The 27,432-nt window shown below is 34.3% G+C and overlaps 1 protein-coding gene across 2 annotated transcripts in view; it reads left to right on the top strand.

Moving 5' to 3' along the window:
• The window catches only part of LOC129231239 (uncharacterized), a 165,599-nt gene that overhangs the window by 53,196 nt on the left and 84,971 nt on the right, over nucleotides 1-27,432 (top strand). For both annotated transcript variants that reach the window (XM_054865511.1, XM_054865512.1), the window contains exon 3: nucleotides 20,728-20,908. In XM_054865511.1, the coding sequence (XP_054721486.1) occupies nucleotides 20,728-20,908 (181 nt within the window). The remainder of the gene's footprint in view (nucleotides 1-20,727; nucleotides 20,909-27,432) is intronic.

Raw genomic sequence — 27,432 nt, 5'->3', positions numbered from 1 at the left:
CAGTTTAAAAAAAATTTTTCGCAACTTTTTTTTTGCTGGGGGTGGTGTCCCCATTTGTTCACACCCCCCACCTGGGGAAGGACAAAAACGTGTTTACACATGTAAAAATGAATTTGAATCATTTAGAGCAATATGATTGAGTACCTCAGGTAAAATCAGGAAAAATGATTCACTCTTTCAGCGCTAATTAAAAATTTTAAAATCTGAAACAAAATTCCAATTTTGGGGTAAACGAAAAATTGAAAATTTGATGATTTGGACAAGAAATTGAGCCTACGAAAAAAATATTTTTTTGTTATTCTGCCATCTTATTTTGTTCATTGAACTCAAAAGAAGAGGACTCAAGCGATCGTGATTCAAAACATTCAGAAAAAAAGAGAAAAAATCTTATAAATTGGTGGTTTCACAGCGCGACCACCGCCCCTGAAGGGTTAAGGAAAACGTGGTGGATTCGGAGCTAATTTCCCTGCTGCGGTGGAAACTTGGTAGCTAAAAAGATTGACGAAACATTTTTGTACAAAGCGCTTATTTAATTGATCTTCAGAGCATTCTCAATAATTTTGTTTTTAGCAAGTATGAAAAGTTTAACTTTTAGGGTTCTAACGGTTCTTAAAAAGTGCTTTAAAAATGCTTAATTTTGGATTTGTTTTTAAAAGATCCTCAAAAAGGCTTAGTTTTAGGACTTATCCAGGACTTGTCATGGTCAGAAAAACCGATGCAATGTGAATAACAATTTGAATGTTCTAACCAATTTTATAGAATAAAAAGAATATCTGCCAAATATTTAAAATCAGAAATGAATCCCTGAATAGCCAACACTATTTTCGTGGACAGTCCGGCATTTCTGTCGAATCTCCCACTTGGGAGCTGTATTACTCTAATTCTTTTTAAGTGCTTAATAAACTTCTCGTTTTTATTTTATTTTCTTTCTTTCTTTCTTTATTTTTTTTAAACTTTAGCTTAATGTTGGTTCAATCCTTAGCGACTCAATGGGATGACTGTGCTTGACCATTGTTATTATCCCAAAAAGCCACGTATGAAAGATGTTTAAAACATTTTTTTTATCTCTCTAATTTTGAACTTTGATTATATAGAGATTATATAAAGTTATTTCCGCAGTCAAAAATGGGATTTTTAGAACTTTACATTTTAGTCAAAATTTATTTCAGTTACTTTTATGGCTGCTAACTTTACATTTTGGTATTAAAGTACATAAGATTATGAGCTCACGTGCTCAGTTATATTGCTGTGTCGTAATAATGAACTTGATGGCATCTGGCCAAAGTTGCAGATTAAATGCATAGTGTTAATCAATGGTAATGTTTACTAACTCTCTTTAAGGGTACAAAAACCCAAAATGAAATATCGACAAAACTAATCACTGGAATCACACTAAAGAAAAAATGCAACTGTAATTGTGTGTGTGTAGTTTTTTTTAAACCCTTTATTGCTTACAGCTTCTCGAAAATCAGAAAAGTGGCAAAATTTACTTTTTTAGACCCCAGTAAACCAAAAAGGGTTGTAACTCAAAATAACATTTCTTGCCAATTTACTTTGTTATTCAAGTACGTCTTTGTTATTCAATGTCATAATGGTGGCAAATGGGCACAAGATCGATGTGCTAAGTTTGATAAATTATATGCTTGTAAAAATTGTAATTCGCGGACAATGATTACGACGATGATAATTTATCAGAACAAGTTTAATGAAGTAAATCTGTAAAGCCAAAAAGTTTTTGATTTTTAACGTGGTTAAGAAGTCTTAAAATTATTACAAAATAAACCTCAAAATGTGTAAAATTAATTTTACTACTAAAATATATCTCATTTAACAACTAACCCCATATAGTGTAAAAACATGCCCCGTGGTGGGGTAAGTTGTTACAATCTACATCTATTCAAAAAACTTGAAATATTTTGGAGTAGTGGCTTCTAATCATTTTTTTAAAAATATTTTATGAATGTTAAAGAAACTAGAAGCATTTTAAAGTTTCCCACGTGTAAATACTTGAAATAGTTTAGCGTAAAAAAATTGTAACAATTAACCACGGTCTCCCCTACTACTGAATAACTACACCGTTGAAATAGTTTTATAACCGTACACAGATAAGACAAATCATAAATTGAAAAGCAAAATAGAAGGATCAACAGTCGGGGCTCATTCAAATTTTACGGGATTCCTTAAGTCAAAAAAGAATGGGCATCGACTGTTGATCCTTCTATTCTGCTTTTGAATTTATGATTTGTCTTATTTGTGTACGGTTATAAAATATTTCAACGGTGTAGTTATTCAGTAGTACTTAATACATTCTAAACTACTGGGCTTATACATTTTCCTTTTTGGTTTTGTGTTTTTACGCAGTCGGGTTTTTTGTTTTTATTTAATAATTTTTTTTTTTGGTTTACAGAGGTCTAAAAAATAAATTTTTCATTTGCTCTTATTTTCGAGGTGCTGTAAACTATAAATGGTTATGAAAAAAAAAACGCAATTACAGTTAGTATTTCTCGTTAGTTATTCCAGTGAAAAGTTTTCGCGATGCTGCCTTTTTTTGTTCTTGCTCCACGAAGGGGGCTATGTAAACCATTGAACATCGTAAAAATTTTCAATTTGACCTTGAACTTTGGTGTGCTGTCATTTTAATTATCAAGCATGTAAAATCTTTATCTTATGTACTAATACAAAAAGTTAAAATTAAATGACATAGATGTAAAATCGATTTGGGTCAATCTGAAAATGTTTGAAAATTTGCATTTTTTACTACGAAAATGACTTTCGATAACCTCTACAAAATCAAAGGTCAAGAGTAGAGAAAAAAAATGGCTTGAAATATATTTCATACTTCTCTTTCAGGTACATTAGTATCTGAAGAAATAAAAATGATCGAGCAGCACTTTTCTAAAGTACCCCATAAAGTTATATGAATTGACCCCTTGGGGGGGGGGGGGAATTCTTAAGAATTTTTGGCGACCATTCTTCATGTTTGTTTGTTGCTGTATTTTAATACGTGATCTAAGGGATTTTAGACTTACCTCTCTTACCAACCACTGCATTTCTCAAAATTTGTATCTCGCAAGATTTTCCTTCAATTTTCCCTTTGAAATTGGCGGCAAATTTAGCGAATGGAATGGATTGACAATTATTTTTAAAGCCTCAACTCTTCTTAATATTTTATTCCTCATTTTGTTTCAGACCTTCCAAGGTTCTAGAATAAATGACTTATTAATATAATGACGAGAGACTTCTATTATATCTTACACGTGTTTCGATAGAAATTCTCAGTACAATTTTTTGGGCCAGAAAAAGTTTGATCTATTTTGAAGATTTAAATAAAAAAAGATCATGAATTCTAAAAGAATGTCCCGGCTGTTTGAATAAAATTGAATTAAATTCTACTTCGTAAAAATAAAAACCTATGTTGTAGACATATGCCAACATCGAACACGTGCTCGCCGAAAATCGCATGTCATTCGGATTGCAAGTTTCAATCCTTTTGCATTCTGTAAATTATCTTACTTCAAATGTTTAAGCAAAAGGTTTGACAAATGACACCTCATTACCCGAGAATAGCCATTCGTGAGTTATATCTAATATGCAGACAAAAAACATCATCGAACACGTGCTCGCCGAAAATCGCTTGTCATGCGGATTGCAAGTTTCAATCCTTTTGCATTCTGTAAATTATCCTACTTCAAATGTTTAAGCAAAAGGTTTGACAAATGACACCTCATTACCCGAGAATAGCCATTCGTGAGTTATATCCAGTATGCAGACAAAAAACATCATCGAACACGTGCTCGCCGAAAATCGCTTGTCATGCGGATTGCAAGTTTCAATCCTTTTGCATTCTGTAAATTATCCTACTTCAAATGTTTAAGCAAAAGGTTTGACAAATGACACCTCATTACCCGAGAATAGCCATTCGTGAGTTATATCTAATATGCAGACAAAAAACATCATCGAACACGTGCTCGCCGAAAATCGCTTGTCATGCGGATTGCAAGTTTCAATCCTTTTGCATTCTGTAAATTATCCTACTTCAAATGTTTAAGCAAAAGGTTTGACAAATGACACCTCATTACCCGAGAATAGCCATTCGTGAGTTATATCCAGTATGCAGACAAAAAACATCATCGAACACGTGCTCGCCGAAAATCGCTTGTCATGCGGATTGCAAGTTTCAATCCTTTTGCATTCTGTAAATTATCCTACTTCAAATGTTTAAGCAAAAGGTTTGACAAATGACACCTCATTACCCGAGAATAGCCATTCGTGAGTTATATCTAATATGCAGACAAAAAACATCATCGAACACGTGCTCGCCGAAAATCGCTTGTCATGCGGATTGCAAGTTTCAATCCTTTTGCATTCTGTAAATTATCCTACTTCAAATGTTTAAGCAAAAGGTTTGACAAATGACACCTCATTACCCGAGAATAGCCATTCGTGAGTTATATCCAGTATGCAGGCAAAAAACATCATCGAACACATGCTCGCCGAAAATCGCATGTCATGCGGATTGCAAGTTTCAATCCTTTTGCATTCTGCAAATTATCCTACTTCAAATGTTTAAGCAAAAGGTTTGACAAATGACACCTCATTACCCGAGAATAGCCATTCATGAGTTATATCTAATATGCAGACAAAAAACTTTATAGAGGCTCGTTTGCTATCCAAATCTGCGACAGGTCAAGCGTATCGAGAGCTAGTGGAAATTCCCACGTTTCCAAGGCGGAGAAAGGAACGTTTCATTTGTGTGTCAAGCGACATGTTTACTTAGGAAGCTCACTGACAGCCGATGACAGTTCCATTCTTTTTGATCGCGAGACTCTAGTCAAAGTGCTACTTTCTGCATTCATTAGTATCGCTTTTCGCTGCACATTCCTGTTTCTTCTGGATTTTTAAACATTTTGCTGGAACCTCGTTCAGTAGGACCTCGATTATCCGGCATTGTTTTAACCGGAACCTCGTTTAACCGAAGTATGTGTTCTTGAATTTTGTTTATATTTCTTAGTGCATATTTGGAACACGATCGATAATACTATTTTTTGAGCAATCACGATTGCTTATGGTTCTCACTTGACTGTTTTGATGTCCTATCATTTTATTTTCCCACCGCCACCCTCCGCACCATCACCGTCGACCGGCTCCTCACGATGCTGCACCTCTAGCGAAAACCGTCTCCAGGTTGTATCCATGTCCTACACACACGCGCATACATACACAACTACACGCACACTTACACACACACACAAACACACACACACACATACACAAACACATACACACACAATTACATACAGACACCTGCACACGCTTACAAACACATACACACACACATACAAACTACCCACACATTCATGCCTGCACACAGACACAAACACATATGCCCACATACACATACCCCCCCCCACATACCCACACATTCATACATACATCTACTCACACACGTATGCCTGCACAGTGCACACACACAAAAACACATGCGTACACACACATACACATACCCCTACACACAACACACATACCCAACACACACAAACACACACGCCTACATACACACACTCGTGATTGCAAAAAACATAATTTGAATTCAAGATGTCAAAATTCAAATGATTATTTTTTTTTTTAATTTTAATGCTATTGACACTGATTGCAATCAAATCAGAAAAGTAAATTATTATGTTTTACAACATATTTAAGATGCAATATAAAGAACAAAATATAAAGTTACCTACTTCATTAATATCAAAACACACATTAAAATTTGCTATATAATGTCTTATTTAATTTTCATTGCATTTCCGACTTAAATGGGCGAATTCATTGTTTACAATAATAGTATCATCACTCAAAACATCATATTTAGTAGTTGTTTTGTTAATGTTCAAATGTTTAGTCCCACGATAGGAAGCCATTTTAAGTACCTTTCATATGGAATTTTCGATTTACCGAAGGTTCGGATAATTGAGGTTCTACTGTACTTTTACTGTGCTCAATCGGTTGCGTATAGAGGTTGATTAATGAGTGCAACTGGATTTAACTCGGCGAAATTATGTTGTGAATTGAATTTTTGTTACAACGAACTTCAAGGAACAGCAAATTTTGTTCGTTGTAACGAGAATTTCGTTGTAATTGAATTTCAGTAATATAATGGAATTTAAATCGAGGCTGAAAATGAACTTCCGTTTTATTGGTATTCGTTGTAGCTTGATTTCACTGTGTCAGGGCATATCGTGTAATCACCGAAACTCGCTAAATTTAGCGACTTTTCTTAAAATTTCGCCAGCCTTTGTAACCTCATATTTCAATAACAGGGACACGAGGGCAAATAATTTACGCGACCAAAAATATGTTTTACTATGCTTTTTCGATTACTACTTATTTAGATTTTAATCACTACACTATCGTATAATTTCCTGGTTAGAGAAATTGGCACTAGTTACTTCCTTACATACATTTCTGAAGAAAAAAAGTTGCCGATTTGTTAAGGGGGTTGATTCTTTGTAGAAGTGCACTTTTTTCATTTCAAATCCGTCTAACAACCCTGACGTAGTACAGTGAAAGTTCCCCCGGTTAAAAAAATAATAATACAGTATATGAGTTAAAATAATTTTATTTTTATGCACTAAATGCTTTAATGGCTTTATTGTAATGATTTAACAATGTTCTGAATTTTTGAAAATGAAATTGCACGTAAGTGTTTCAACCACAACTCGGTCTACTCTACCATACGAAAATTTCAATCACTCTCATCCCTACATTTTATGGTAGATATTTTCCAAACCTCCGTGCAGGGAATTGCACAAGCATTTTCTTTTTTTTAATTCAAAAAAAGAAAAGCACGTTCCGAGACCTGCCATTTAAATTATAAAAAAAGATTTTAGGCAGGAATGGTCGTCGAATTAAATCTACTGTATCATAGTGAATTTTGTTTATTAGTCCATGACAGCGTTCATCCACAGTAGCAATCAAAGCACGAATACAAGTGCAGTTTTTTGTTTTTTTTATTGAGCGTAATCTTCATGGTAACATCACTCACTGGTCTAGCCTTCGTGCAGAGCAGTGTTTAATTTACAATATAATGCCAATAAGTGACTTCGCTCGATTGCGTTATCAAACAGCTTTTCTGTCTAGTTACCTCAATTGCTTATCTCCGATCGTTTTTAGTTCTTCCCTAAAAATGTTCAGCTTATGAATGATCCATTACAAATATTAGATCAAATAATTAACAAAGACCGGCTACGGTAATGGTTATATATACGCACTCATGTTTGTAAAACTTGCAACACCAAGAAGGAATTATGCAATTGAACTGAAGTTCACAAGAAATGTATAGCAGGATAAGATATGCAAATGATTAGAATTACAGAGACGTCGCGGCATAGACTCTGTATATAAAGGGCTTCTGTAAAGGTTTTTTGGAATCATAAGATGATCATCTGCCGAAGGTACATGTTTCTCTAGTACTCAATATGCCTGGTCCAAAACGCAGAGCGTCATTCGAACGAATAACGGAGTTCGAAGAGGGCTGCATAATCTGCATGCGTGAGGGTAAACTTACGTATAGAGAAATCAGTGCCCGCTCGTGGCGTAATATCTCAACGGTGATGTGCTTTAGTAAAAGATGGACAGAGAACATTGAAATTAGCCGAAGGGCTTGCTTCAGCCTCCGCAACAGAACGACGCCACAGGATTCTCGACACCTCACCCGCCTAGCTGTGATGGATCGTATAGAGTCCTCTTGAACGCTAGCACAACGTTGGAGTATGGCTCCAGGTGTCACACTTGCTGCATCCACAGTTCGTCGACGTCTGCTGCTCCAGGGCCTGCATGCAAGGATTCCCCTATACAGGATTCCCTTTACCCTCAACCATTGTCACTTCCGGCTTCAATGGGCCAACCAACACACCCAATGGCGTGCGAACTAGCAACAGGTCGTCTTCTCGGATGAGTCTAGATTTAATCTGCCCTGTAACAATGGACGTGTACGCGTCAGACGTTACACATGGGAACGTCATCTCCCAGAGTGTGTAATCCGACGTCATACCTACGTAACGCCAGGCGCCAGGTTACGCTACTTCCTTGGCCTGCCCGTTCTCTGGATATGACACCCGTGAAGCAGGTCTCGGATTGCATTGGTCGGAGACTCGCCCATGTGTCTCGTCCGGCAGTTGGTACGGATGAGCTTTGGGTTCGGGTTGAAGTCATATGGGATGCTATTCCTAATCATGACATTCAGCAGCTCCAAGATTCGATGCCACAACGTGTACAGACTCGCATAGCTGAGCGAGGTACCTACATTCGGTATTAATTTACGTCAGTTATTTCCACTTCATTGATCTGTAATTTTTATGGTTTATTTGTAGCAGTATGAGTAATATGTGCAGTAAATTTTATTCCTTTCCAATGAATCTTTCATCTTGTTCTCACAAACATGAATGAGTATATATATATATATATATATATATATATATATATATATATATATATATATATATATATATATATATATATATATATATATATATATATATATATATATATATATATATATATATATATATATAGTGCTGGATGAAGAAAAAAATTAGAATACGTGATTTAGATTTGCACTGTGATATTAAAAAATATATACGATTTAAGTCTTTCAGTTTATGAAAAAATTCTTACATTATTAGCAAATTTTCTTCCAGTTTTCTGACACACTCCCATTCATACTTTTGCTGCACAGATCAATGATTTTGTCGATAGTTACTTCTGTCCTTTGTTACATTTGCAAATGCTAGCTCATTCAAATTTGCCTCTCTCATTGAACTTCGGAAGTATATCCTTTTTAAGAGTTGATAAATTGCTGTCCAATGTTCAATCGCAACAGAAGTTGTTCTTAAAACTTGAAGGGCAGCAATAGATTGGGAAAAATAATTATCTTAACTGTTTTAGTATAGCGGCAGCTGTTGCTAATGGCTGAGTTGCCCTAGAGTTGCAATTTAATTGGAGCACGCGCTACTGTTGCATTTTCGCTGTTCTCATGGACGCGGTTTTAATCACTACTGCTTGGTGGGCGCAACGGTCTAAAACGCGCAAATTTAGTTTCAAACGTAATTTAACTTCCCCTTGTTGTGGCAAGAAATGTGCCAAAACTCTCCCAATCATTTGACCAAAGCTTTCTCTTCACGTTGACAGCCAGTTTGTGCCGTGCGGATAAAAAAGAATGCACCCTAGTATATTAGCTGTAAGACTAAAGCAGATGACAAGCTTTGTGTTGAGGTTCAAGCATGCCAAGAAACTCGTTAACATAAGCCACATTTATTTGCGTTATTAGTGTTAAATCTTCCAAACTGACGACCACTAAAAATCAAATTAATTCTCAACTCACCTTAGACACACAAGACCCTTGCTAATGTTACGCTAGCTATGTGTTGTAGACATTTAATTTAATTTGATTGTTTTCATTTGTTTTTTTCTAATTTATTCTTATTAAATTGCGGTTGTGTGTTCATATTGTTCTTTCTAAAATACGAATTTTCGTTTGCTTAAATAGTACAATGACGACTGCATTCGGCATTCTGTATTTGTTATTTTACCCTGTAACTTTTCATTTAATATTTTTTTGTCGGTTTCTAGCCATTTATTAAGGAACAAGGTTTTATTTATTGAGACATGTTTTGAATTATCTTCCGCGATTAATCTGTTAAAATATTTGATTTATATTCAACCTTACATTATACGATGCAACTTTTTTTTTTTTTTTTTTTTTTGTTTTCCTTTCTTGAAACAAAATGTTTTTGAAACTGCTTTTTCAAAAACGTCAATCGGAGATACTACTTATTTTTTTTATAAAGTTTAAGATAATTATTTTGTGTTAAATCTTAAATCACACTTTCCATTGAGATTCTATAGGTTCTATGCTAAACCAGAGAGTAATATTTATTGTTACAAAATCTATGTTATATTTAAAAACAATGTCGTTTAGTTCAAACATCTAGTTTCGAAAGTAACATATCTGTATTAATGAATATTCTTTAATATGTTATATTTATTTAGTTTTTTTTTTTTTTTTTTTTTTTCTATTTTATAAATATTCATTCTCATATAAAACGTGTGAGGTGATGGGTACTTGAACTATTTTTTAAGAGAATATTCGAAGGAACATCCTCTAAGAACAAAACATTATTACTTACCTAAAATACTATATCTCTGGATACAATAAACCACAATTATTTGCAATTACACTAGTGCTTAATTTCAAAACGATAATGGAATTAAAGCTATAAAATTAGAGTCAAAAAATGAAATAAAAACTATTTTTAAATTAACACATTTTCTGTTTCATTTAAGTCGCATTTAATTGTTGTTAATAAAATTGCATTGATTTGTACCTTGTCATCGAAAAAAAAAAAAAACGGAAAAATAAATCTGGATATAATATTAAATTTCAGGCTTCGGTTCATGATTTCCACTTCAAAACTGTCGGTATGCTAAAGTCCATGTTGAAGTGAGACATTTTAGTCAGTATCCAAAGGAATTTCTGAAATAAATGAAATACATTTCTAATGATAAGCGAATATTTTATGTCCGATTTAATTTCTTTTCTTCTGTTTCAACATTGTCTTTGATTTTTTTCAAAAATGCAAGCAATTTTTAGTCTAGTGTGTGGGCATGTATGCTAGCTAATGTAAAAATCCAGTTTGCTGTCTTATAGGTACATTAGATTACCAATGTTTTTCTTCCGCTCGATTTCGTTGTATCTCTAAAAACTAATGCCCCAGACTATCTTGTCGGAAACAAAACTTCAAATTGCTTGAGTATTCCTTCCAGAATTGATTTGAATAGCCTGCAATCTGGACAACTCGACAATAAACTTTCTTATATAGCTGACATGCTGACGTACATCTTTGGCTTGAAGGATCTCCCTGGAGCTAGAATTGCTAGGAGTCATTGTGTTCTTACGTCTATGCTTTTCCTTCTCCGGTCACCAAAAATAACTATAACTCGAGCTACAAAAAACCATTTCAAAAAAAAAAAAAAAAATTAACTGGTGCTCAAAAATGCAGTTTTTCCACCTTTTATTCGGATCGAGTTCTGTGACATTTGCTCGTAATTCAATTAATGCTTCAGGAAATGAGTCTACAAACAAGAGTTTTAAATTAATCTGCTGCTTAACGCATGTTCTCAGTTTTCAAATCATTTTCCCGCTTTTGTTGAGTTTTAATGAGCTTTTTCGTCGTCGGCACTAAATGTCCTGCTAAAATAACATCCATGCTTTTAAAATACATGATAACGAAGAGGGGGAATAAAAACTACCGACCAATGTACTTCCCGGAATTTCGCTTTTAATACTTTACGAAGACGATTCAAGTTCTTAAAAAGCAGGTCTTTAAACGAGGTAAATATGTACTTTTTTTTTTAAAGTTCGAAAACAGCCGGAATTTCGTTTTGCACCGAATGTGGTTCATATATTACGATTTGTCATATTTTCTTGCTATTTTTTTAAAATTTTATTAAAGTCAATTCTCGTTAATGCGCCGGCGCAAGGCATCAGTGGAAAAAAAAAAAGTGAGAGAGAAGTATTAGTGAAATGGGGGGGGCTATTCAAATCTCTAAAATCCTCGCCTTGAGATCATGAATAAAAATATTTCTGAAGAAAAATATATGTTAATATTTGTAATGGTTTGGTAACTAGTGTAACTATACTAAGAAAGCAGATATTATTACATAGGAATAGTCCTTCCCGTATCTAATGAGAAGAGATGTGAATGATTAGGCATCACTTGAAAAAGAATGCAATATTTCCCTTCTGTCCCCTTATTTGCCGAAATATCAAGACAAAATGCGATGAATAAAGAATCTTTGAGAGGTCACTGACCTCCCATTGGGGGTCATAATTTCCCTAAAAGCTGTAGCGTTCAGTAGATGCTAAAAAGAATTTTTATTGATTTACATAATTATTTTTAAAACGAGAAAGATTTCAGGCACTTTTGGGGCATAAATGAAAGTGGTGTCTGCGGACAGACAGAATATTTTCTAGTCTTTGGGAACTGTTCTTGAATGCATTCACTCTGAATGCATTAAAATCTGAATGCATTCAGAACAACTCCAAAAAGGTTATTAATTTTGAATTCATTCACTTTCACCAGTTTATCCAAGAAAAAATAATCGCTCGGTGTGTCCATTCACTGGTCAGACTTCCCTAACTATTATACATTTATTTTACTTATAAACAATGTAATAATTCTTAAAAGAACTTATTAATTAAATTTTTTTATCTCTATTTTATGAAAAAAAAATGCGTTTTTTTTTTTTTTTTTAGCAATCACGATTGCTTATTGTTCTCATTTGACCGTTTTTGATGTCCGTGCCTTTTTCAGCTTGGACCAGGGGCCTCTGCAGCACCACCGCCCACCGTCCTCTGCATGCGCGGCTCCGAGCACTGCCTACTGGAATCAGTTTCTCCTGGTCGGTGGCGCCCATGTCCTCCACACACGCACGCTCATACACACACACACATGCTCATACACAAGCCTTTACACACATACACACACGCACGCTCATACACACACACATGCTCATACACAAGCCTTTATACACATACACACACACGCACGCTCATATACACACACACACACATGCTCACACACAAGCCTTTACACATATACACACACGCCTACGTGCATACACACAGGTCTACGCACACACACAAGCCTACACATGCACGCACGCGCGCCTACACACACACACACACACACCACTATACACACGTAACTGCCCAGAAGGAGGGGCAGGCTTGGGGGGACAGGAGCTGTTTCTAGAAATAATAGCCCCCAATGAGCAGGGTCCTGTCGCAACTCGTGATTGCGAAAAAACATAATTTGAATTCAAAATTTTAGAATTCAAGTTAATTTTGAATTTTGTTTTGTTTTTTTTTTCGTTTGTAAAACAAAATTCAGAGATGTTGTAAAAGTGAGAGTTAACTGTATCAGTCATTCAACGATATAAATTGATGGTTTTACTTGCTCCCAAAAATTTTTGACTTTTAAAATCTTGAAATGTTTCTTTAAAATTTAGTACAATGAATATGGATGGTGTAAAAAGAAACTTTACATGCACTTTTATGAGGTTTTCATTAAGTAAATTTCGTTGCTCTGAATTATTCATATTTTGCATCTGCCGATAAAGCTATGGAGACTTTACGCTATTGTGTTGAATTCAAATTCCTTGCAAGAATTTGATTTGCCTTCAACAATCACTCTTAGTTTTGTAAGATTTTACATCTTATTTAACCAATAGGGTTAGCTACGTTATTCACTTTTAAATAATAGTTACCGACTTATACACTTAAGTGTTTCAACCATTTGTCCTATAAAAAGCGTTAAACAAGTGAGTTGTCAAACGTAAAACCGATCACATATCGATATATTTAAAAGTTAAACTGAAAAAAAAAATTTACTTAACTTTTTGGTTTCTTTTTTGCATCAAGTTCCTTTTGATGGAATTTGAGAAGAAATATAAATGTGACTTTGTTTAGTTCTGAGATGCAAATAATAAATAAGGTCAAATGACTTCGTGATCTTCAATCGCCGAATTCTCAGCTGTGCAAAATTTGTTTAGTAAAAGAAAGATCAAATATAGGGATCCGAAACCAAATGCATCAAAACCATTCCACGGAAAAGCCGTCGTTTTTCCCGCATATAAGAGCCAATATAATTCGCTAAAAATAAATTTGAAAAGGTAATAAATAGAACTTTTTGCTTAAGAAATCACACATATGCTTGTGGTTTTCTTTAACAATATTTTCTCTTTTTTTTTTTTTCATTTCCTTAGAAAATATTTATTTTTAATTATATGCTTTAGTTGTCACGTACGGGTTTAGATCATAGCCGTGTCCAAGGGGAAGGTTTTAGGGGTTAAACCCCTCCCATTGGGAAAAAAATAATAAACCAAAAGAAAATTTATAGCTGACTTTTATAGCTTTAATGTGAAAGTTTGTGTGCAACGCTTCAAAAAACCCTTTCTCTCCGTAGTTTTTCTGTAATTTAAGAATGTTAGAGCTTTACCAGCTGAAATAACATTTTGGAAAAACTATTATGGTTGAACCACTGAATGATTTGTCAACACAAAGCATTAACAGCGTTAATATTGCTTTAAAAGGCTATGATGAATGCGGTAATATGTTGCAGCTATAAAGATGCATTGATTGTATTTAGTAATGTAATTTGCATCTACCATAAGCTCTTTCTTGTTTAGTTTATTAAGCATTGTTCCAGAATATGAAACCTAATGTACATGCTACATTATAAAAAAATCTGTGGACAGTTTTTAATACTAATTGCAATATACTGCATAATAAACATAAATAGATTTGATTTAAAAAGAAACAAACAAGGTTAGATTGAAAAGATGTAAAATGAAGGAATACTGCTGCTATTTGCGCAGCCAAAATTATTCTTCTGGGGCGGGGGTGGGGGATGGTACAGTAGTCTACAGGTCTATAAATGCCATGTTGGGATTAGTAATTTAACATAAAACCAAAGTTGGTCGTGAATTGAACTCTTTATCCCCCCACCCCGCTTTAAAACCCCTCCCTTTATGAGAACCTGGACACGGGCCTGGTTTAGATGGCCGTCTTTCTGTGGAATGGCACATCGTGAACATCAATAATGATAAAAATACTTGACCTTTCGTTTCAGCAACTTCTTTTCTATTACAATATACAAGTGCCTAAATGGAGATGATTTAGTTTTGAACTGTTTCATTTTCTTCTCATTGCTAAGAGATACCAACTTGACCGTGGGGGTTGCCTTTGAAAGCTCTCGACTAATACCGAGTATTTACTTTGCTCGCTCTTTCAAGTATTTGCATTACCATTTATCCTACTCAGTCAACCTCTCCCCTCAACGTGTATAGCCAACATTCAAAGTCTTTATTTGCTTTCTGACTCTCTTCTAACCCAATTCAAAGACCAACGTTTTCGGTGCTGCTACGTTTTTTAAGCTTACTCGCATTTAAGTAGCAATGAATAATTTATTAGTTTCGAATTAATGAAAGGGTATATTTTTCGTTCTTTCACACATTATGCCTCAAAAGTTAAGCAGTGCACAGAAAATGGTTAAAAAATGAAACTGTTAGTATCAGACTACAACAATTCATTTTTTACAAATTTGTGAGAGAGACAGAAAACATGAGCTCTGTTCATTAAATTTTTTCCAATAGATTTTTTTTTTTTTTTGCTTGAAAGATATTTGGTATACGACTTCATACCGTCGTCTCAGAACAACAGTAGGATATCTTACTGCTGTTTCTGGGATTAGATATCTTATGGATGCTCTGAGGCGAAGATGTGTTGTCTTTTTATTTCCTTTTACAAAAAAAGGAAGTATTGTATTCGCGAAAAAAATTTCACCCAAAAATCGGCCTTAACTTCCATTTTGCTCACCCCCAAATGAATGTTGAGTTTTTTTTTTAACCTGACCACACGTGGATATGTGCCTAGGAACGTACAGACACCCGAAATATCCATTTTGACGTTCCCCGCGTTAATTACAACTAGTTTTCTCGTGACGTCTGTATGTACGTATGTATGTGCGTATGTGTGTATGTATGTCGCATAACTCAAGAACAGAATGTCCTAGAAAGTTGAAATTTGGTACATAGACTCCTAGTGGCGCCTAGTTGGGCACCTTCCTTTTCGGTTGCATTCGTATGCTTCAAAGGGGGTCTTTTGCCCCTTTTGGGGGGGGGGGAATCATTGGTAATTTCGATGTAAACTCACGTGGTGTTATAATTTGGCGGACACTTGGCGATATATCGCCAGTTTTTTGGCCGCCAAGTTCTGTCGCCAACTTGATGACAAATTTGGCGATTTAAATTTTTTTTTTTTTTTTTTATAAATCTGGTTTTAATTTGGCTACTGTTGGTAATATTCAGAGAGTAAACTATTGAATCATATTAAAACTGCCAATAATGAGAAAATGACATTAAATTGGAGTAAAAGGAAGTCATGTGATGCACACATCAGCTCGTTTGAATAAGCAGTATCGTCTAATTACTTACTTATAAAAATTATTTGGGTTCAGCTGACTTTGATGAAAATCTGCCTTATTTTCTTTTTCTTCTTTACTTTTTGTTCAAATTCCGATTTATTTCATGTCATTTTGCCCTTTTATAGCACGCACTAGCCTGAAAATGTGAGTAAAATAAGCAATTTATTATAATAGTGTCACTGATGGTTACAGTATGTTTTTGCAATGGCGATATGGTAAATTCATGAATAGAGCTCGTTTTGAAGTGAAATCGACTTTTGACAGCCGTTTTCGACCTGATAGAGGGAGACCGTTCTAAATTCATCTGTGGTGGCGTGACAGAATAGACAGGAGGTCACCAACCCTTTTCACTCGAGTACCACATTACAAATTTTTTGAGGTGAGGTAGACGAACAATCCCGCACTATTTTAGTTCAGACTATCCAGTTAGCCCTCCCATATACTCACCAATCACAGATCTAGCTCAGTGCATGAAATTCTAAAATATTTTCTCAATTCTAGAATTCTGCTGGTTTAGATAAAATACAAAAGCGCTGCGTTGTTGAAAATTCTGCAACTAAAGATAATCTGTCAAAATGCAAAAGGAATAACCATTTTTTTTTTAAATTTCTCTTTCGCGAGATTAAGTGTAAATGTTTGTATCTAATTGCATGAAACAGTTTGTAAACAGACAAACTGTCCAAGGACTGGGAAGTGTTACGCATGCCCAGTAAACGTGCATGGCAAGTCAAAACAGAGAAAATAAAAAGAGGAAATGAGAAGAATCTCAAACTAAATGACAACCCTTTAAGATGAAAACAAAGAGCTTTCGAATGGCAATCTCGGAGGGAGATTTGTAAGCTTTCATAAAAATGGCCCTTGTCAATTCCGAATCATTTTGAAGACAATGCGTTTGGACCTTCTAAAAGGTAACCCGGAAGGTCGAGTAAATAGGGAAAAGAATCATCACTGCGTTTGACAGTAGTTCCCCTGTGCTAAAGCCTTGTTCAACTGACACACCCGTTAAGAACATTGCGTCATCAATTACAAATGGCAGCATATTAGGCGATGTATGCGGTACATTTCAAATAATACGGTTATAGTTATTTTCACTGCAGACTCGTTTCACATACAATTAACACATTTTCTGAAACTTTCGTGCCTCACCAGTCTTGTTTTTGGTCAACTTTCTTGTGTGACAGATACCTATCTTCTGTACTTCGGATCCCAACCTTTTTTTTAATTTTTAATTCTTGAAAAAGTTTGTTCCTGAGATACGACTAATTTTTGCTCCGCAAATGAGCAAAATTTTCAATTTTTTCTAAGAACTTCAGTAATGTTTTCTAAATAAGTAGGAAGATAAAATATTACTTAATGTAAAGAGAAAAGAATGAAAGTATAGTAGTATAGCAAAAAATGTTTTAAGACTATATAGGAATATTCTAGGATATATTCCAGCTTAAAAACTGCTGTGTTTGTCATTTTATGCATAAATAAGTCGACGAAGGACTTATATTGGCTTTTTTTCAACCTTTTAGTATTCTCGAACCCAGTTCTCAATCGTAACTTTCATCGCTCCTCTTTGGCCTCCTTGCAAAATATTAGTATAAATAATAATACATTTTGAATATGTTGATGCTACAGTTTCTCTAACTAAAAATGTGCTCTAAAACTATGAGCATTTGGTTTTTAAAACTAAATAGATTACCTTAGCTTTCATTAAATAATAATATTTAAAGGCAATGTTTTTTATCTCGATTCTTTATCCAAATAATTATTAAAATATCCAGAAGTTCGTTAGCAAAACCCATTCTGTTTCAAATCTGTTTCTTGGATATAAAGGACACTACGCCTCCAAAACAAAGTCAGCGAGGATATGAGTTTAAAATATTGCTTTTGTGATGATTTATATTACTGGATAGTCATTTATTGGTTTATGAAATGAAAATGTCTTTTCAAAATTTTGGTGTTTTATACCTCTGAATATAGTCCGAAAAATTGAGCAAAATTGTGTTTGACTCCCAATAAAAAAAAAAACTTTTGAAACAAAAATTGATACAATTAATAAATATCTGTTGAAAATATTAATATGATGAAAGGACATGATTGTATCTCAATTTAAAAGTCTCGCCTTAAAAGTTGAGAAACGCTGACATTATTCATTATGCAATAATTGTTTAAGCTTAAAGAAATGAAAAAAAAAAAAAAAAGAATTTCCACCTCCTCCCCTCCACCAAAAAAATATTCCTGTGTGGAACATGTGGTAAAAATCTGAAAATGATAAGATATAGCCTATTATTGTTTTTAAGGAAAAAAAATCTATAGTTTTATTCCAAAACGTAAAAGATGCACCTCTTTTAAGAGTGTACGGAAGAAGGGAGAAATGTGTCTTCTTGCTGTTCGAGTTGAGTCTAATATGGCATCACTGAGTGTTTGAGCTGGAGTTGCTCTGTTATTCTGCTATCTAATTTGTTGCTCTATTTAAAGAGGGAACAAATGATCAGGTTCTAGGCAAAAAAAAATAATCCCTCAAATGTTTACTATACTAAAATAAGGAAAGGCTGGGGTTTTGAACATTTAAACGTGATTTTTCTAATACACTGATTTAAAAAAAGACGTTTCGCCATTCTTCCCCGCGTTCCGCCTTTGAAAACTGAAAATATGGATAACATTTTTTTCGCAAAAGTTGCAATTATGAGCATTAAGTAAAGCCCCTTCATGAAAGAGCTATAAAAATATTTATTTCAAATATGTGGTCAAATGTACTGCAAAGTGGTTTGATTTCAATAATGATATTGAAATATGTTAAAAATCATTTATATATAAATACAAATTGTTACTCTTAATATTTGTTACTTTAATTTGAGGCTTTTTTTTTTTCGTTTACTATTACCGGCTCTTCAAATTTGTAATGGATTGTACAACTTGACATCATAAATATTCTAGTAAAATGAATTCAGTACTTCATTATCGATTTCACTGTGATTGATAATCATGGCATGATTATCAATCACAGATCATAAATCATTGCATGACTCGGAGGATGAGAAATCTCATTGTTACTGTTTTCAGCCGTGTTGCAAAAACCTTTTAAATACAGACACTTGATGATATATATTGCTTACAGCCTCATGCTTAGCTTCCGAGTGGCATCTCGAAAATCAATAATCCATTATACTCATTCTTTTTCACTAAAAGATGGTTACGAATGGGTTTTGAAAGGGGCCAGCCATTGCTTTTCAGGTTTCTCTTTTCTTTCCACCGACATGTATGAGTTTTTTTTTTTTTTTTTTTTTTTTCCGCTTGCGGTACATAATTACTTCTGCACTCAGTATATTTTTTCGAAACATTTCATCTTAAATAAAATGTAACATATCAGTATTAGCTGTCACAATCAAATACACATTTAATTTTTAACTGTACTGTGAAAGAACTAAAATTTCCCAGTTGAAAAGTCACGGAACAAGATCCTTCTCTAACATTTGAACTGTATTTTTAAATTTAAACTTTTTCACAGTATTTGGTATACAAAAAATGTCTGAAGTTTTTATTTTCAGGATAGATCAGTTTTGAAACTGTCAAACATCGCTTTTCGTTATCGGTTATGCGTATTCATTTTTCCTTAACGTCCACGTCATTTGCTGCGAGAGGATTTTCAACAATATACTTCTAACTACTGCTGTCAATTAGCAAGCATCGCTTTTATTTAATTTGTCCCGGTCTCGTAAATTGAGTCGATTAATAAGTTCAGTATGAGAATTGAAGCTCCCGACGATTGAAGATGGTTACGAATCGACGATCGTTCTGCTTAAAATGAAAATCGTACTTTATCATCTTATTAAAATTTCCAAAAGTATTAGTACTTTTCATTGCAGTCCGATGTTGAGGCGCAGGGTCCGTAACGAACACATCTAGAAGCAGAGTTTTCGGAAAACATAATATTAAAAACAGAAAACACCCGTTTCTCTTTGCTAAGGATAAGACCAAAAAGCTCCATGCATGTCGTATTTTCGTTATCAGACCTGTAATGAGGCGCTTTTTGGACAATGTAAACGTCCTCTATGAGAGTTTACGGACTCTGCGCCAATGTTGATCCTTACACATGCGCTTTGAGTTCTACTTCAGTTTTTAAAGTAATGACAAGTAGGACTTTTGACACAAGTCATGGAAAAAATTTACTTGGACAATTTCAGTTTTCTGAAAATTGCACGACTTACTCTCGTATGCGTGTTCCGTTACACCCACTAATCATGGTAACCTTACGTATATTTTGTACAGTGAGGAGCTAAATATTTTAAATTAATGAAAAAAAAACTGTTATGGAGTACAAATAATTGGTACATTTTTCGTACCAGCTTTCATGAACATTTAAAAGGGTATTTTGTAGTAAGTAACTTACTACAAAATACCTTAGCTTTGCCATCAATCTTTGAGTTGAACCGCACCATTGTTGCGGTCGCTCATCTGGTTTGCTAATTCTGCATTAGCTACCAGTTTGTTTGGCTCTCTTGGCTCCCTTAAGAGATTTTTCACCTCCAGCTCATGTGATTCCTGTTCCGGGCTGATGAGTGCTAAAAAGCACGAAACTGCAGTCCTCGGATGGAATAACTGAGCTGGCGGTGTATTTTAAGTATTTAAAAGGGTGTTCCACAAAAGCTTCACATATTTTTTTTTTCTAAAAAGAGTCTAACGAGTTTGTATCTTCCAGGCCGAATGCCCCCCGATTCAAATGGAACCTGTGGACTTGTCGGTGAACAAAAAGACGAGTTCTCCGTCTGTCTCTCCGAGATTAAGCAGTTTGTCGTTCCCTTCTCCGGCCAGCTCACCACCCTCTTCCTCTTGTATCGATCTCAGGCTTCACAGTACCAGGCCATCCGGACCAGGAGACGGTAAGTTCACTATTTTTGGTACATGAGACTCAACTTCTTTAAGAAAAGTCTTTCAAAGACATATAGTAGATGTATGGTACGCATAAATACCAAGTAACAAATGTCGTTTTGTGAAAATGGTTTTAGAGGATTTTGTATTAATAGATGGGACATATGTGTCTGAATGTTTCGTAAAAGATAAAAAGCTGTAACTACTTGTATTTTATAAAACAAGACTCCTCTATATTAGGATAACTAGTTGCATTACCTACATTTAATCTTTAATTAAAAAGTAATCTTGAACAAATGTAGAGCATGGGAGAATGAATGCGCCTGTATTTTAATTACTTTATTTTTAAAAAAAAGGCAGAATGGTTTATTTTTAAAATGCACATATTTATTTTTTAAGTAAATATGACGATGAGCACTATTGGTTTACGGTGGATGTATATAATTCAAATTGACGAATATTTAAAATTTTTATTTTTCTTTCTTGAAATTGCTCCGTCTACTTTTAAAAATGATATACCTTGAAATGATATTAAGGTGCTATTAGCACTCAGAATATTTCCTAGTTTCAATGATTTTTTATGGTACTAAGTGTTTGTTCCAAACGCTTTTAAATCACATGCTGAAGAATCAGGTTTTATCAATGAATCTGTCTGTTTAAACAAGACTGACAAATGAACATGCTGGAGCTAATTGTAAATAAACACAATACTTTGTGCGGAAACAGCTTTGTCCTAAATAATTTGCACCCTAGGTAATTCTTTCCGTCGTAAAAAATAACCGCAATAGAAATTGAAAAAAATTAAGGTGCCGTAAATTGCAATAGATAATTAGAAATCATTAAAAGAATTTTTTTAATGCAAGAATTACAAAATAATTATTTGTTTTCTATTGGTTTCACAGGAGCGTTTATTCTCAGTTTGTGAAGAAGTCCTCATTCCGCAAATAGTTATGCCTTAAATCTAACAGAACAATCTTTTAAAGTTTTAGTACAAGCTTTTACCCACTTCTTCAGAATGTTATTTTAGCTTTCAAATGAATTACAACTTAGTGTTAATTTAAACTATTTTTTAAAGTATCGCTTGTCAAAGTAAAAAAAAAAGGCATAGTTTTGGAATTTTTTAAAATTTTTATGTAACATTTCTTTCTGTTTTCACTTGGCTGAGGGCTCTAAAAATCGTAATTATGATTTCTCATAGAACTTTGAGATCTCCACGGAGTTTAATTGACCCGTTGAGAACAAAAGTGTTGTAAGTCAACTTTTGTATAATAGGGAAGTTGCAACCTATTAAATGTTCATATTTTGACTACTGGATATTGTTAATTGACCCTCAAAACTAAAAAATTCACCATCGCCGAATTTTAAAACACCGTGATTGATTTTTAATTAATTTTTAAAAATCCACGCGCAAAAGTGCGCTTTTCTGAAACGTCACGAGCTTACGTCACAGGGCACTAATGGGCAGCCTTCCGCCGAAGATCCCTTGTTTTCGTACGGACATTTTGAGCGCGCTGATATTTTTATTTTTTAGAAATTCAATAATCCTTTTGAACACACTATGGAGGATGGATTCGTTAAAGCACAATCTAAATAATCTTCCTCGAGTAACATCGATGATGATATTCGAATATTTCCTAGAGGATGAGAGATTTAATGTTAAAGAAACGCGAGGAGTTAAATGCGAGGAGATAAGCCTTTTACGTTTCGTCTTCGAAGCCAACTGCATGTCCTTCGGCCTCTCCCGTATCGGAAGAGCGCATGATGTCACTTCCTATGCCATTTGACGTCACAAGCGCTTGAACTTTAAAAATTAATTAAAAAAACTACTTATCGTATCGCAAAATTTTTTTCACCTATGATGTTCATACATGTTACTCTATCATGTAAAAATAAAATTAAAAAATCGAAAACTTCTCTATTAGTGTTTATGCCGCCAGAAATGAGTTTTAACCTCATTTTACTTTTTGTACTTTATGCGAAAGTGGTCCAGGTTCGAAGTCTTGCTGATAGACAGACATCGTATAAAGGAACAGCTGTAGTGCTTTGTGCAAAAGTGGGTTCTTGACCATTCAATTATTCAAAATCTTGTTTAATTGATTTACACCACTTTTGTTTTCAACGGCTCAATTAATTTGTAGATTCGTTTCAGAGATTCTCGTTTCTCGTCGGCAGAGTTTTTTGACGCGAATGTGCATCCCACGCTTCTCTTAATGAATGGTGGTACCTTTCAGTTACTTCGCAGGTTTGATCGACAAGTCTTTTCGTCCATCCACAGATCTCCGTCAGATCAAAACGTCGCTTTTATCTCTGAAATATATCATCAGTCATCTGTCATTAGGCGGGCGGTTAAGTTTAACAGAATTACTTCTGATTTTATTCCGTTTATTCTGAAAAGGTTGAAAGCAATGCTCTTCTCCGCAATAAAATAATTGCTATTATTATTTTATTTCCACTAGGTGACCCGTCAGAAGCATTCGCGCTCGACAAAAGGAATTCAAAAACCCAGTTTTTAAAGTTTTTTTTTTTTTTTTTTGAATAGCGAAAATGTGATGCTTGTTTATTTTCTTTGATAGCAATGAAAAAAATCTTTCAACTTAATTTTGAGGTTTGATGAAGTATTAAGCAACTATGGCGTGCCCACAAAATACACCTTTGAGAAATAATTTTTATGATACTGCGATTTACCATGTCGTCGCCTCAGAGCAAGAGTAGGATATCTTACTTTTATTTCTGGGATTAGATGCCTTGCGTTTGCTTTTTATAAAGATATTTTTTCTGGTTTCAATGCAACACAACTGTGGTTTAGAATCTTATCCCCAACTAGAAGATTATTTATTTATGGATATCTGGATCAGAATTCTGATGAAAAATATAAGTCATTAAAACGGGTACTCGTATATCCTTTACAATCTTCAATTTCATCCTTACAACGTGTTCTTTCGTTCATGGACTTAATAACTATTAAGATCTTCATTATTTTCATACATTTCACTCTTCCGCAATGTTTCTCACTCCTGTAAAACATGTGAAATATGTCAAGAAGCATTTTCACGTCTTGAAAAAAAAAAAAAAAAACCCTATTTATGTCTCTGCTTACCGCTAACATATCTGTTGTGGGAAGGTAAAGGGCCTTTTTTTTCTTTTTTGCAATGTTGTCTTTTCTCTATTGGTATTACGAAATCCAAAACTCGTTTTTCAAGTATCTAAAAAATTCATTTCTGCAGATTCTACGCTTAAAGGCAGAGATATACTATTAAAGCTAAAACATAACTCTCTAATTTAAGCTTTTTAAAATTTTTATTTTTGATTTCTGTACGGGTTTTACCGACCGTCGAATGGAGATTTACTTCGTAGGTATATTCGCTGTGACATAATTTACTATTAGCAACATAGTATCAGATGATTAGTTATGAACGAATCCTAATGATGATTATTAAATTCAAAAAATAAAGCATGTGGTACTAAATCATAGCTAAGAAAATTCTGGACTGAGTCGCTTTTTAAACAAAAAAGCAAAAAAAATCAATCGGTTGTTATAACCTATCGACGGACACAGTTACACATGATAAACTTATAACCCCCTCTTTTTATGCCGGGAGTTGAGAACCATTAACTCTTAATTTCCTTAAATGGAAATAAACATTACAGCTATAACAAAAACAACTAGTTATGCTTTGTGCTTTTATATGCCTTTGAAAAGCGCGGGTCACGTTATTGCATTTTTTGACATTTGAAACAGATTTATTATGTATTGCTGGGTATAATTTGTTTAGACAAGATAGAGTGGGTAAAAGAGGTGGTGGGGTTGTATTTTATGTTAGAGGCACTTTCATTTGCAATGAATTTGTCATAAATGATAAACCTACTGATATTCATATGGTTTGGCTGGAGTTGATTAGCAATAAGGACAAAAAATTGCGCTTTGGAAACATTTATAGGTCTCCTAATTTGAGCCAGGGACAAGATGAACAGATGCATGGTATTATTAGTGGCAAGTACAGTAAGGGATCGGTAATCATAATAGGGGATTTCAATTTTCCGGGTATTGACAGGAGTAATTTTACCCCGGAAATGGCAGGGAAGAGGAATTTTTAACAGTATTTGGTGACTGTTTCTTAGATCAAGTTGTAACTCAGGAAAATCGAGAGGATACGATTTTCGATCTAGTTTTCTGTGATATAGGAAATTCTGCTCAGGGGTTGTGTGTAGGGGAACTTATTGGAGATAGTGATCATAACAATATTAGGTTCTGGATTAAATTTGAAGCGTGCAAAGATGAAAGTTTTTGGTTTGTGCTCAATTTCAGAAACACTGATTTAGTTGCACTTAGGCAGAGCTTAAAAGAGGTATTTTCGTCAGGGTTGGAAAATAGCAACGTAGATCTGCAGTGGGCGGAGATTAAGGAAAAACTAGCAAAAACGGTTGGGGATTATGTTCCGTTTAGAAGAAAAGGAGTTAGTACTAAATATTTTCCCATGTGGTTCTCCGGGGAGTTAAACGAAGCTCTAAATTATAAACAAGCAACTTTTAGTCAGTTTGAAGAAACTGGTCAGAGTGCTGACAGGCTCCAGTTTTGTAAGGCAAAACGCAGTTTTAAGTAATTGGTACGGATTTTTCAGAAAAGGAAATTGGAGCAAAGGCTAGCAGATAGCAGTGACAGAAATCCTGAAAGGTATTTTGCTTACGCAAATTCTGGGAAAGCTCGAAGTAGTCTAATTGGGCCATAGGTTGATGAGCATGGAAATTTAATTCAAAAGGATACGGATATTGCAAATATTCTTAATAACTTTTTTTCAAGTGTGTTTAACGATAACTGTATTTCAACAGTTGACACTAACAAGACACAAGCCATTTTACAGCTAGAAGATTTTGTATTTTCCAGGGAGGAGGTTCTATTTCATTTGAAAAAAGAAATCAAAGCAACTAAAGTTCCGGGACCAGATATTATTTATCCAAAGATTTTAGTTGAATGTGCAGAGGAATTAGTGGATTTTTTTTTGTTTGTTTGTTTGTTTCTAATGTGGCTGTATCAGAGACCCACCTCAAGAGGCATTATTGGATGTTACTTTAAATATTTTTAATTCTTCTTAAAACTCGAGGACAGTGACAGAGGACTAGAAGCTGGCTAATATTACGCCGCACTTCAAGAAAGGGTCTAAAGGTTAAGCAGGGAATTATAGACGTGTAAGTCTGACTTCAGTGGTTTGTAAGATTTTTGGAACTTTAATCAAAATTAAGATTATGAATTTCTTAGAGACTAATAGTGAAAAGACTAGTTTGCAGTTTGGTTTCAGGAAAGGTAAATCATGTGCTACTAATTTATTGCATTTATATGAGAAGGGTACCTTGGCTTTAGATAACAAAAGCCAAGATGACAAACAAACAAAAAAAAAAATAAATAAATAACAAAAAAAAAAAAAAAAAGATAACAAACAAAAAAAGTGTGGATGTTGTTTATATTGTATTTCAAAAAGCTTTTGATAAGGTACCACATGTTGCTCTTCTCGGCAAACTAGCTAATACATAAATAGGAATAAAAACCTTACTTTGGGTTAGAAATTGGCTGACTGGAAGGAAACAAAGAATAGTTGTGAGAGGTAATCATTTTGAATGGAATGTTGTTTTAAGCGAGGTTCCTGAGGGATTAGTTTTAGAGCCTCTTCTGTTTATTATTTTTATGAATGACATTGATGAAAGTATTTCTGGAAACATAAATTGTTTTGCTGATGATGTAAAAATTATAGGGATTGTAGGAAATAAGGAACAAGTAAAACAGCTTCAAGATGATTTAGAGAATATTACTAAGTGGGCGGATAAGTGGGGTATGGCAGTTAATGTAGGGAAATGTCAAGTGCTGCACTTTAGTCATGGAAATAAGCATACAAGTTATTATTTACAGGGTTCGGTCATTAGTCAGGCAGAAAACGTTATTAATCTGGGTATCTTAATAAATCAGGATTTCAAGTTTAGTCAACAGTGCAGCATTGCAAGTAACAAATGCAACAGAATGCTTGGGTTTATCAACAGATGTATTTCAAACAAATCTAAGAAGGTTCTACCGTTATATAGGAGTTTAGTAAGACCTCCTTTGGAGTACACTGTTCAGTCTTGGTCTTCTTATCTCATGAAAGATATTTCTGTAGTGGAAAGGGTTCAAATAAGGGTTACTAGACTAGTGAGAAGAATTTCAGATGTATACTATATCAGACTTAATAGGCTTAATATGTGTAGCCTGGGAGCAAAGGAGAGCCAGAGGGGACATGATTCAGTTGTTTAAATTTATAACAATGAAAAATCTTAACGGATTAAATTTTATCACGGAAAGCAAGATAAGGGGTCATTGTTTTAAGCTTTTCAAATCTCAAGCTAATCTAGAAATTAGGAAAAATTACTTCTTTAGAAGAGTCTTGGGTACTTGGAACAGCTTACGGGATCAGTTGGTAATGAGCAAGGGGGTGGATAGCTTTAAGAGGGCCATTGATCATCATTGGGGACTTATAAACTGACTAGGACCAGCCTAGCTGGGCCCAGAGCC

Source organism: Uloborus diversus, chromosome 10, assembly GCF_026930045.1.
Source record: "Uloborus diversus isolate 005 chromosome 10, Udiv.v.3.1, whole genome shotgun sequence".
In the NCBI taxonomy this organism is placed as follows: Eukaryota; Metazoa; Arthropoda; class Arachnida; order Araneae; family Uloboridae; genus Uloborus; species Uloborus diversus.
The sequence above is the reverse complement of the archived record's forward strand: the minus strand, read 5'-3'. Positions and strand labels throughout refer to the sequence as shown.